The 13,077-nt window shown below is 40.2% G+C and overlaps 1 protein-coding gene across 3 annotated transcripts in view; it reads right to left on the bottom strand.

The window, feature by feature from the left end:
• Window positions 1-13,077, bottom strand: part of Rlf (RLF zinc finger) — a 69,881-nt gene that overhangs the window by 9,885 nt on the left and 46,919 nt on the right. For 2 of the 3 annotated variants that reach the window (XM_042677293.1, XM_042677299.1), the window contains one exon: window positions 8,393-8,529. The exons of the other annotated variant lie outside the window; for it this stretch is intronic. In XM_042677293.1, coding sequence (XP_042533227.1) covers window positions 8,393-8,529 — 137 coding nt within the window. The remainder of the gene's footprint in view (window positions 1-8,392; window positions 8,530-13,077) is intronic. 3 annotated transcript variants of the gene reach the window in all.

Here is a 13,077-nt window from a genome sequence, read left to right as displayed (position 1 = left end):
TCTGGTTTTCTGGTGGTTTATTGGAGATAAGAATCTCATGGGGGGGCTGGGAAGGTGGCTCAGTGGTAGAGTGCTTGCCTTGCAATGCATGAGGCCCTGGGTTCGATTCCCCAGCACCACATAAGCAAAAAGAAAAAAGCTGGAAGTGGCTCAAGTGGTAGAGCGCTAGCCTTGAGCTGAAGAGCTGAGGGACAGCACTCAGGCCCAGAGTTCAGGCCCCACAACCGGACCCCCCCCCCCCAAAAAAAAAAAAAAAAAAAAAGAATCTCATGGGCCAGGGGCTGGGAAGGTGGCTCAGTGGTAGAGCACATGCCTTGCATGCCAGAGGCCCTGGGTTCGATTCCTCAGCACCATATAAGAAAAAAGAAAAAAGCCGGAAGTGGTGCTGTGGCTCAAGTGGTAGAGCACTAGCCTTGAGCTGAAGAGCTGAGGGACAGCGCCCAGGCCCAGAGTTCAGGCCCCATGACAGGACCCCCCCAAAAAAAAAAAAAAAAAAAGAATCTCATGGGCCAGATGCCAGTGGCTCATGCCTGTAATCCTAGCTACACAGGAGGCTGAGATCTGAGGATCACGGTTCAAAGCCAGCCTGGACAGGAAAATCCGTGAGACTCTTATTTCCAATAAACCACCAGAAAACTGGAATTGGTGCTGTGGCTCAAGTGGTAGAGCTCTTGTCTTGAGATGAAGAGATGAGGGACAATGCCCAAGTCCAGAGTTCAAGCCCATGACAAAACAAAAAAAAAACAAAAAAAACAAGTCTCATGGACTTTCCTACCCGGGCTGGCTTTGAACGATGATTCTCAGATCTCAGCCTCAGGCATGAGCTACCAGTGCCCAGCTCCAATGACTTCATTTTTATACCCACAAGATTATTTTATTCAGATGTAAACATCCTTTTCTTTCTTTTTCCAGGGTACTGGGATTTGAACTTAGAGTCTCTGTATCACTTAGCAGGCTCTCTACACTTGAGCTGTGCTCCCAACCTCCTTTTTTTGTATTAATTCCAGTAGGAACTGTTTTTATTTAAGCCTGGTGTTGGACCTCTATCTTCCTATCTATAGCTTCTCCTATAGCTGAAATTATTGGTGTGAGCTCACAAGCCCAGCTTCAAATTTAAGCAACTAAAATAAGAGAAAGTTTAAAAAAAAAAAAAAAAAAAGGACAAAATTCTAAAAATGGGCATGGCCCTGGGTTCTATCCCTAGAACTAAAAAGAAAAAAAAAAGTATATTACACACATTCATACTGCACACAAGTGTGTATATGTATGTATGTATCTTATTTGAACAGAACAAATTCATCAAAACTAGTTAAACTTGATAAACAATGTCAACTATCCAAAATTCTCTACCTAGAGCTGGGTATGGTAGCATACCTGGTAGCATTCCAGGGTTCAGGAGGTTGAGGCAGGATCATCATAGGTTTTAGGCAAGCCTAGGCTACATAGACCTTTTTTTCTAAAAACACAAAACACCACTAACTAGCTGAAGGTTTAAAGTTATCCCAAATCTCTAGAGGTAAAAGGGCAGGTTGAAAATTTAGGTTTCTCAAATCAATTTTGAAATACTAAGTCAGAATGTGTAGGGCCTGATTTGGAACAAATCAAGTATTAAGTACTTCAGGCTTCATGTATTTTCCTTCCTCTTCCTGCCTTCCATGCTAGGGATGGAATACAGGGCCTCCCACATTAGGCAAGAGCTCTACACTGACCTATAGTTCCTATCTAGGCTCCATTATCTTAACTCCAAATAAGCATGACTGAAAAAGAGCATTTTGGCTCAGTATGGTGCCTCATACCTGTGATACTAACTACTTGAACAGTAGAGATTAAGAAGATCCCAGTTCAGAGCCAGCCTGGGAAAAAAGTTCACAAGACCCCATCTCACCAAATAAAAATCTACATATATGGTGGCACAGGCCAGTTATCCTAGCTACCATGGGAAGTATGACCAGGAGGAGCACAGTCTAGACCGGCTCTGGTGTAAATCAAAGAGCCTATTCCATATATATCAAAAGCAAAAAGTTCTAGGTAGCTGAAGTGGAGTGCCTGCCTAGCAAACTCAAAGCTCTGAATTAAAACTTCAGTCCTAGGGGCTGGGAAGTTGGTTCAGTGGTCAAGTGCTTGCCTTGCATGCATGAGGCCCTGGGTTCGACTCCTGGGCACCACATAAAGCAGAAAACGTCAGAAGTGGCACTGTGGCTCAAGTGGTAGGCCTGGAGCTGAAGAGCTAAGGGACAGAACCCAGGCCCAGAGTTCAAGCCCAGGACTGGGAAAAAGAAAAAGAAAAACCCCAAACCCCCAAAAAACCTTCAGTCCTAACCACCCCCCCAAAAGGAGCATTTTACTATGTATTACGTATTTCTGTAACTACTTTATAGTTCCAGAGCAATGAATTAAAACTATTATTATCCATCTAATATAAATGTACCAGTATGCTAGGATTGGTTATATTCAAATTATTTCAATTCAAATCTGTATAATGGAACAATGAAATCACCAGTCAACAGTGATAACAATCTGTTGGATCACACATACACTAGGACAAATCCTTTTACATATGCTTCAGTGATGCAAGTATTATTAAAAGACAGTGAAAGTGGCTGGACTGCAATGGCTCATGCCCATAATCCTAACTACTCTGAGGATCACTGAAGCTAGCCCTGGCAATGAAAGGTCATCAAACTCTTATTTCCAATTAACCATCAAAAAGCCAGAAATGGAGCTGTGGCTCAAGTAGTAGAGCCTTGAATAAAAAAACTCAGGGACAGCAGCCAGACCCTGAGTTCAAGCACCTGCACTAGCACATATGTGCGTGCATGCAGGCATGCACGCACACATGCACACACACACATGCGCGCACACACACACAAAACCATGCCAGGCACTGGTAGAGCTCACGCCTATAATCCTAAACACTCAGAAGGCTGAGATCTGAGAACCACTGTTCAAAGCTAGACTAGGCAATAAAGACCCTTGTGAAACTCCAATAACCACTCAAAAACTGGAAGTAGAGCTGTGGCTCAAAGTGGTACAGCACTAGCCTTGAGCAAAGGAGTTTAGGGACAGCACCCAGACCTGGAGTTCAAGGCCTATAACCGACAAAAGAAAAGAAAAAAAATAACAAAAACGTTTCTATTGTACACATGCTTCCAATGTTCAGATGATCTATAAATTAGATTTGTAATTCAGAAAATCTACACCTTCAAATTAACCCATTAGCTATCTTGAATAAATTATAAACAAATTTATAAAAATTAAATATGTCGGGCTGGGAAGGTGGCTCAGTGGTAGAGCGCTTGCCTTGCATGCCTGAGGTCCTGGGTTCGATTCCTCAGCACCACATAAGCAAGAAGAAAAAAGCCGGAAGTGACGCTGTGGCTCAAGTGGTAGAGTGCTAGCCTTGAGCTGAAGAGCTGAGGGACAGCGCCCAGGCCCAGAGTTCAGGCCCCACAACCGGAACCCCCCCCCAAAAAAATTAAATATGTCACAGTGAAATCCAGAATTTAAGTATTTAGTAAAACAAAGATAATGGAATAAGCATACTTGAAAGAAGGCTACAATACAATTGATTCTCACAATTTTCTTACCAAATTTTTTCCTATAAAATATGATTAAAGGGCTGGGATGGTGGCTCAGTGGTAGAATGCTTGCCTAGCATGCATGAAGCCCCAGGTTTGATTCCTCAGTACCACATAAACAGAAAACGCTGGAAGTGGCACTGTGGCTCAAGTGACAGAGCATTAGCCTTGAGCAGAAAGAAGCTTGGGGACAGTACCTAGGCCCTGAATTCAAGCCCCAGGACTTGCAAAAAAAAAAAAAAAATTAAATAAAATATGTATGTTGGTCTTTACCATACGCTAGTGACAGGACTATGAATTAAACATACATGATCCTGGTATACCATACTCCAGTTGGGACAGAATATGATATGTAAATACATCTTAAGAAATAAAATGGTAGCTCAAGTGGTAGAGCGCTCGCCCTGAGCTGAAGAGCTGAGGGACAGGGCCCAGGCCCAGAGTTCAAGCCCCACGACCGACAAGAAAAAAGAAAAAAAAAGGAAACTTTGTTCAAGAAATAAAATGTAAGGGGCTGGGAAGGTGGCTCAGCGGTAGAGCACTTGCCTTGCATGTTCGAGGCCCTGGGTTTGATTACTCAGTACCACATAAGAAAAAAGCCGGAAGTGGCGCTGTGGCTCAAGTGGTAGAGTGCTAGCCTTGAGCTGAAGAGCTGAGGGACAGGGCCCAGGCCCAGAGATCAGGCCCCATGACCAGACCCCAAAAAAAAAAAAAAAAAAAAAAAGAAATAAAATGTAAGCCGGTGCAGTGGCTCACCACTGAAATCCAAGTTTTTTAACCACTTGTGAGGCTAAGATCAAGAGGACTGTTGTCCAAGGCCAGGTTGTGTAAAAGTTTACAAGTCCCATTCTCAGTTAAAAAAGATGCTGTGTCTATCTGATGTCATCCCAACTGTAGTGGGAAGCATAAATAAGATCAGAGTCCACGCAGTCTCAGGCCTGTAATCCTAGCTACTTTGGAGTCTGAGATCTGAGGATCACAGTTCAAAGCCATCTAGGCTGAAAATTCATGAGATTTGTACTGCCAAATTAACTATTAAAAAGCTAGAAGCAGAGCTGTGAAGCTGTGATTCATGTGATGGACTGCCTGCCTTGAGCAAAAAAGCTAAGGCCCCAGTTCAAGCCCCAGTACCGCACAAAACAAAACAAAAAGCATAGGTGCAAGGCCTTGAGTTCAAGCCCTAGTACTACCAAAACTAAACAACAAAGAAACCAAATGTTCAACATACGAAAATTTAAGTTTAGAGATATTACAGAAAACAAGGGCCAGCCAAATGCTTACTGAAAGCTTACTGTAGAGGCCTGAAAACTTCTAGACTTCCAAATCAATAAATTGATAATTCAATATATAATTATAATTGTTTGTACAGTAGCAACAATAATTACACATGATTTAATACATCAACATTCAAAATGGTTACTTTATTACTTGCATGGCTATTACATTACTATTGCCAGATACCTAAATGCTACATGGTATGCATGCTTGTAATACTTCATTTTTTTCAGATAGCAAAAAACTAATGAAGTTAATGAATAAGCTAAGTTATATATATATATTTTTTTTTTTGGGGGGGGGGTGGTACTGGGCTTTGAATAAAGGTAGGTACTCTACTACTTAAGCCACACTCTCAGCTAACTTTGCTTTCAGTGTTCCAAACAGGGTCTCATTATGCCCTGGCCAGTCTGGACTACAAACAGTATTTATGTTTCCCACCTAGCTGGAATAACAAGTGTGTACTCTACATCCAGTTTTTATTAGTTGAGATGAGGCCTCATTATAACTTTATGCCTGGGCTAGAACTATACATGTCCTGATTTCTACCTCTCAGATAGAACAGAATTATAGGTGTGAGCTACTAGGGCTAGCTTATTTTAAGAATGATACAGCAGCCGGGAGCTAGTGACTCACACCTGTTAATCCTAGCTTCTCAGGAGGTTGAGATCTGGGGAGCATGGTTTGAAGCCAACCTGGGCAGGAAAGTCTGTGAGAAATTCTTATCTCCAATAGATTATTCAGAAAAAAAAAGGCTGGAAGTAGCACTGTAACTCAAGTGGTAAAGCACTAGCCTTGAGCAAAAGAAGCTCAGAGACAGTATCCAGGCCCTGAATGCAAGCCCCAGAATAGGATGGTGGGGTGGGGTTGGGGGTGGGGGAATATAGCAAGTTTTTTTTTTTAACCTATTATGGTTTATAGATATCTCAGAAGGAAGTTTCTGAAAACAAAAATTGTTCTGAGTAATGAGTACATAGTCTAGATTTCAAATATTATCTTCAATGGTGATTAAATTTAAGACTGATAATTCTTACAGGCGTAGGTGGAGAATGTCTGGCCCTCAGGCCTATGAAGCCCGAAAAATCAGGGCAGGACAGACACAGTCTTCCCACTTTTCATCAGCTGCCTATAGCTGTCTGCCTATGATGATAATTTTTCATAGTAATCAAATTATGTTACAAACATCCAGATGGCTTAGCAGAAAAAAGGTTTCCCTCTCCTGTAAGAAATAAATTCTAGGATATGTTTTAAAATAAATGCGACTTCTTTTAAACAAATATTCCTTATGTCCTTTTCCTAAGTACAGAAAACCTTCAGCACAACAAAAGAATCTTCGTATTTGAACAGAATTTCTAGAATTAACTCTCTCTGGTAAAATGCATTGTTTTATGTGATGACTACTCTACCTCTAATATCCCTCTATCCCCCCACCCTCCAAAAAAAGCCTTTGGAAATAATAGGAAACTATAATTTTCTTTCCTTTACTCAAGGATCCTCAGAAGGCAAGAGGGAAATCTCTATTAATCATTTCCTATTACAAGGAACAACATCATCCTGAAGCTTACTAACAATTGTCAGAGTGATGAAAAACAATTATAGCACTATCAAAGGGAACTTGTATTAAAGGAATTATATGAATGTATTTTGTAAATTATTTATAATCTAATCTACAATACATTCCATATATGACTTATCTGTATTAAAATTTTCAATGTAACATTATTTTTCATTAACAATGAAATCAATTTAAATACAAGAAAAATTGAAGTCTGATCCTGAACTAAGTGTATTTGTTTTAAAGGTAAAATCTCTCATCTCCAGATTTCTTGATTTAGTTACCAAAGATCTTGATGATACTTAACAAATCATTTTACTTATATCATCTCTTTATTTAGTAAAGATATTGGTAAGATATATTAAGTCCTAACCTACTATCCTCCTTATCTTAAGAGGTATATGGTATAATGGACTGAAGGAAAGCATTGAATCAGGAAGCAAAGAACTTAGGCCTGAATCTCGGCTTTATTACTTTAGCTGAGAGACTCTGGGCAATCAAGAGATTTTTCTGATCATTATGATTCCCTACTGTCTATAGCTGATGTGCAATGATTATTATGAAGATTGGGCAAGATAATTTATAGCACACAAATAATATTTCAGTATAAGATAGTAAACAAAAAGAAATACAGTATCTGGGCACCTGTGGCTCATGCCTGAAATGCTAGCTACTCAGGAGGCTGAGATCTAAGGATCTCAGGAAGGATCTCAGCCAGCCTAGGCAGGAAAGTCCTAAGACTTTTATCTCCAATTAACCACAAAAAGCCAGAAGTAGAGCTGTGGCTCAAGTGACAGAAGGCTAGCCTTGAGCAAAAAAAGTTCACAGACAGCTCCTAAGCCCTGACTCAAGTCCCAGGACTGCCACACATGCATGAACAAAAAAAATAAAAATACAGTAACATATAAAACAGTAATGAAAAGCTAGGTAGTCATAGGAAAACAGTGGGAGATAAACTATAGGAAAGGCTTTTCCTAAAGAAAACATTGTTTCCAGCTTTAAGCCATCATCAGGTTTAGAAAAACTCAGAACTCTCTTATCACGATTACGCAAATCCAACCCATTCAAACTACTTCCTTCCTGGGTACATCTCTTACATACTCTTTTTTTTGTCAGTCATAGAGCCTGAACTCTGGGCCTGGGCACTGTCCCTCAGTTCTTCAGCTCAAGGATAGCACTCTACCACTTGAGCCACAGTGTCACTTCCAGCTTTTTTCTGCTTATGTGGTGCTGAGGAATTGAACTCAGGGCCTCATGTATGCAAAGGAAGCACTCTACCACTGAGCCACCTTCCCAGTCCCCTCTTACATACTCTTCCATATAGGAAGCACCTTTCTTTAATATATAGCCTTAACCACATCACAATAGACTTACTGATAAGTTATATTTTAGAGATTTCCTATGTTTTAGGACTAAATTAAAACTAAAATAATGTAATTTTATTTATTTTTTAGGTGCCTGTATTAGGGCTTCAACTCAAGGCCTCAAGCTTTTGCTTATTAGCCTTTTCCACTTTAGGCTATCACTCTACTACTTTAGCCAAGTTTCAGCTTTTTGATAGTTAATTGAGATAAAGAGTTTCAAGGATCTATCTGCCCACTTTGGTCTGGACCTGGGTCCTCAGATCTCAGTTTCTTGTACAGCTATGCTTTCCTTTGTTTGCAAATATGAACCAGAAACCTACATAAATCAATCCTTTTCATTAGTGAGCTTCCTAATAACAAGTCATTAAGAGAAAATGCTAAAAAATGTAAGGGAAAATAGTCTAACACCTAAATGACTCACATTTTTATCTTTAAGGTAGGAGACATTGGAGTCAACAATAATTTAAGGATGATCAAGGAGAACTATTTACCCTTTCTTGACTAGGAAAAAATATTTTTATTTAAATGATTTTGTTTGGAAGCAAGGTTTTATTCAAATAAACCCTAAATGCTATGCTATAAACTAACAAACAATGTACATACAAACTAAATATACTTACCAAGAACAATATACACTTGCTGTTTGGAGCTGCTGGGTAAGATAAGTCGTACAAAGAACAAATGCTGTGTTATCCTGACCCTCAGATTCCAGATTACATATGATGTCTAGTATTTCCTTGCAGTCCACCTTTGCAATCTATCAAAAATGAGATGACTAAGTTAAAAAGAAAATGGTAACTTTTCCTGTAAACTTTATGTAATGTGAAACTTCTTTACAACATTTTCTATCTCTCATAACTGATAAGGCAAGAATTATAATTCTCTTGTACTGACTAATGGCTGAATAGCATGACATGAGTATTTCATATCCAAAATTATTAAGACAAGAAAGGAACAAAGAATTTATAAGGAAGTTCCTTTACATTTCCAATACAGACATAAACACTACGCATTTAAAAAAATTATACAGGAACATTGCTACCATATAATACAGTCAAATCAAACGTAATAACCTAAAGTTAGTTTCATATGAAGTATCATCCCCCCTCACTTCCCCAGTCCACTAAGAATTAAACCTAGAGTCTCACACATGCTTGAAAAGTATTCTACAGCTGAGCCTACATCTCCAAACCCTTACTGCCTTTCTAATTATAGTTTGAGACAGGGTTCTTCTAAAGTGCCTGATAGGCTTTGAATTTGCAATCCTCTTGCCTAAGCCTCCTGGGAAACTGAGATTCAGGGTTGCCTCCCCCTACCCCCCATTCTTTTCCTTCTCAATTTTATTCTGGTTACAGATAGTAAAATACATGGTTTACCCAAACTCCCAGTAAAGACCCAAAGGAAACCAGTTCAAAGAACCACTGTCTGAGCATGGCTAAAAAACATGGTAATCTTGTAGCAAGCCAGGCACAAGTGGCTCAAGCCTGTAATCCTAACTATTCAGGAGTATGAGATCCGAGGATACTGGTTTGAAGCCAGTCTTGGGCAGGAAATCCTTGAGAATTTTTATCTCTAATTAACCAGCAAACAGACCGGAGGTGGACTCAAGTAGTAGAGTAAAGCTTTAAATTCAAGCCCTGTTATCAATAAAAGGAAAAAAAAATGGAAGGGGCTGGGGATTTAGCTCAATGGAAGAGTACTTGCTTGGTAAATGCAAGGCCCTGAGTTTAGTCCTCAGCTCTGGGGGGAAAAATGGAAAAAGAAAAACCAAGTATTGGGGCATGATAGAATGAATGTAAATCTAGTGGAATGGCCTATGCTACTGGCTATAAATATATGCAAGGGAAGTGAGTTCTTGTGATGGAAGGTTACACAAAAAACTCTACCATGAACTAGTCCCACTGAATAGAAACTGATGCAAGGAAAACATGTTAACAATAAATATGTCTATAAAAAGGCTGCTGCCAGGCATTGGTGGCTCATGTCTGTAATCCTAGCTACTCAGGAGACTGAGATCTGAGGATCATGGTTCAAAGCCAATCCAGGCAGGAAAGGCCACAAGACTCTTCTCTCCAGTAAACCACTCAGAAAAAACCGTAAATGGTGCTGTGGCTCAAGTGGTAGCTATACTTGTGCAAAAGAAGCTCAGGGACAGTGCCCGGGCCTAGAGTTCAAGCCCCAGGATGGCTATGCCCTCCCCCTCCAAAAAAGGGGGGGGCTATGTGCTAGTGGATCATACTTGTAATACTAACTACTCAGGAGATCAGAGGATTTCAGTTCAAGCCAGCCCAGGGAAAAAATTCCCTAAGACTCTTACTTCCAATTAACAAGCATAAGGCTAGAAGGTGAGTTGTGACTCAAGTCATAGAGTACCAGCCTTGAGCATAAAAGCCTAGGCCCTGAGTTCAAGCTCCATGATTACATAAAAACACAAAAAGTAAATAAATAACTGGAAAAATACAGGTAAATTAAAACTTTTAAGACCTCACTAGTAGTGTAAAATGATTACACTAATTGTTACACTAAATCTTAGTGCACTAAATTTTTTTAAATAAATTTTTTTATTGTGAAAATAGCGTACAGGGGCTGGGAAGGTGGCTCAGTGGTATAGTGCTTGCCTTGCATACATGAGGCCCTGGGTTCGATTCCTCAGCACCACATAAGCAAAAAGAAAAAGCCAGAAGTGGCTCTGTGGCTCAAGTGGTAGAGTGCTAGCCTTGAGCTGAAGAGCTGAGGGACAGCGCCCAGGCCCAGAGTTTAGGCCCCACGACCGGACCCCCCCCCCAAAAAAAAATACTGTACAGAGGGGTTACAATTACATGAGCAAGGTAATGAGCACATTTCTTATCAAGCATTGTTGCCTCTTCCTTTGTTTCCCCTTACCATCCCTGCCCTCCCATTTCTGCCCCCTCCGAGTGCACTAAATGTTGCACTGAAAAAAAATCAAACATATGCTACAAAACACTTTTTAAAATAATAAAACGAAGGCTGCTGACAAGCTTTTTCCACTGAGAATCTAGGAAAAGAACTTACACTTAATATACTGAAATAAGGTGGGTTCGGGTGGTTTATGCCTGTAATCCTAGCTCTTCAGGAGGCTGAGATCTGAAGATTGTGGTTTGAAGCCAGTCTGGGCAAGAAAGTCCATGAGACTTTCATCCCTAATTAACTTCCAAAACGCCAGAAGTGGAGCTGTAGCTCAAGTGGTGGAGTACTACCTCTGAGCAAAAAAACTTAGGGAAAGTGCCCAGGCCCTGAGTCTAAGCCCTAGGACCAGCACCAAAACAAAAACAAAAACCCAAATACCAAAAACCTTGAAAAATCTTCTGTTCCTAAATATGACTCCTAGCACTAGTGCTTCCGTTTTATAGCTGTTAAGAAAGTACATGTATTCTACAAGATTACTATATCAATTTCTGCAAAAAAGGAAGGTGGACATTTACTAGGGATAGGATTACAGATCTATCTATGCAGTATTACCATCTAAACAAATTAAGTCTTCTGGTTCATGAAAATGGAATGCTCTAACCCTTTCCTAGTTTTTATTGTTTATATTTTATTTTTTCTACTGTTGATGACAAAATAGGGCAGGCAAGTGAGCTGAGTGAGCTTCACTTCTAGCTTCCAGCTTCATTTATTTAGATCTCTAATTTCTTTTAGCAGCATTTTATAATCTTTAGGGTACAAGTCTTCCCTCCCCCCCCCCAACTTACTCCAGCCACGCATGATGGTGAATGCCCATGATCCCAATCCCAGCATTCAAGTTTGAGGCTACTCTGGACTACATACGGAATCAAGCTACTCTGGACTACATACGGAGTCAAAATGTGTGTGTGTGTGTGTGTGTGTGTACACGTGTGTGTGTGTGTGTGTGTGTGTGTGTGTGTGTGTGTACGTGTGTGTACCTATATGAACTAGTATTGCAGTACAGATCTGTGAGGATCTTTTTTTTTTGGCCAGTCCCGGGACTTGAACTCAAGGTCTGGGTACTCTCTCTGAGCTTCATTTGGCTCAAGGCTAACGCTCTACCACTTGGCCACAGCGCTACTTCTGGCTTTTTCTGGTATGTGGTACTGAGGAATTGAACCCAGGGCTTGATGCATGCTAGGCAAGCACTCAACCACTAAGTCACATTCCCAGACCCTGGGAGGATCTTATAAGTGTGTGTATGTGTGTGTATTTTTAATTTTTGCCAGTCCTGGGCCTGGATCTCTGGGCCTAGGTGCTGTCCCAGAGCTCCTTTGGGTCAATGCTAGCTCTCTAACACTTGAGCCACACCACCACTTCTTCCTTTTTATGTGATTAATTGAAGATAAGAGTCTCATAGTCTTTCCTGCCTGGGCTGGCTTTGAACTGTGATCCTCAGATCTCAGCCTCCTGAGTAGCTAGGATTACAAGTGTAAGCTACCAGTGCCTGGCTCATATTTATTTTTTTGTCTTGAATGTTTAACTCCATTCCTAAAAAAAAAAAAAAAAGTTTGCAACTTATGTATATACTCCCAGGTAAGACTGGTAAAAATATAAAAGGCTTCCCTTTTTTTGTTTTGAAACTGAGAGTATATACAAGATAAAGTGCCATGATGTCTTCAATTTTTAAATAGTTCAGGGAAAAAAGCTAAGTAAAGCAAATGGAAAAGATAGTTTTCAAATGTTGAACATAGGTATAAGCAAGGGTGAGGATTTTTTTACATTAAAATATTTGAAAAAAATTAGGATGATTTGGAATAAGAATTCCCAGGTGCTCTTTTTTTTAAAAAAAAAAATATTAAAGAATGTCAAGGCAATAGTCAGGAACCATCATCTCAAAAACCAAAATTAAGCCGGCGCTGGTGGCTCACGCCTGTAATTCTTGCTACTCAGGAGGCTGAGATCTGAGGACCGTGGTTCAAAGCCAGCCCGGGCAGGAGAAACCGTGAGACTCCTATCTCCAATAAACCACCAGAAAACCGGAAGTGGCGCTGTGGCGCTGTAGCTCAAGTGGTAGAGCGCTCACCTTGAGCTGAAGAGCTGAGGGACAGCGCCCAGGCCCAGAGTTCAAGCCCCACGACCGACAAAACAAAAACAAAAAAAACAAAATTAACCAACTGAAAAAATGAAAGAAAGTCATTGATGTTTTTCTTTAAACTGTTATCTGTTATCTGAGAGAAACTAAAATGTCCTACTAGATTTTTCAAAATAATGTTATTTCATAATGATCCCTGCCCCACCCCAGTGAAACCACATATCCACCAAAATACAGACATAACCCATGAAAGTGAGACTTAGAAGTGAAATTCAGATGCATACTAAACCCTAGCAAGATGTC

The sequence above is a fragment of the Dipodomys spectabilis genome, unplaced genomic scaffold (genome assembly GCF_019054845.1).
Source record: "Dipodomys spectabilis isolate Male_0828 unplaced genomic scaffold, ASM1905484v1 ptg000002l, whole genome shotgun sequence".
NCBI lineage: Eukaryota > Metazoa > Chordata > Mammalia > Rodentia > Heteromyidae > Dipodomys > Dipodomys spectabilis.
Note: the sequence above shows the minus strand (reverse complement) of the source record. Positions and strands in the feature narration are given on the sequence as shown.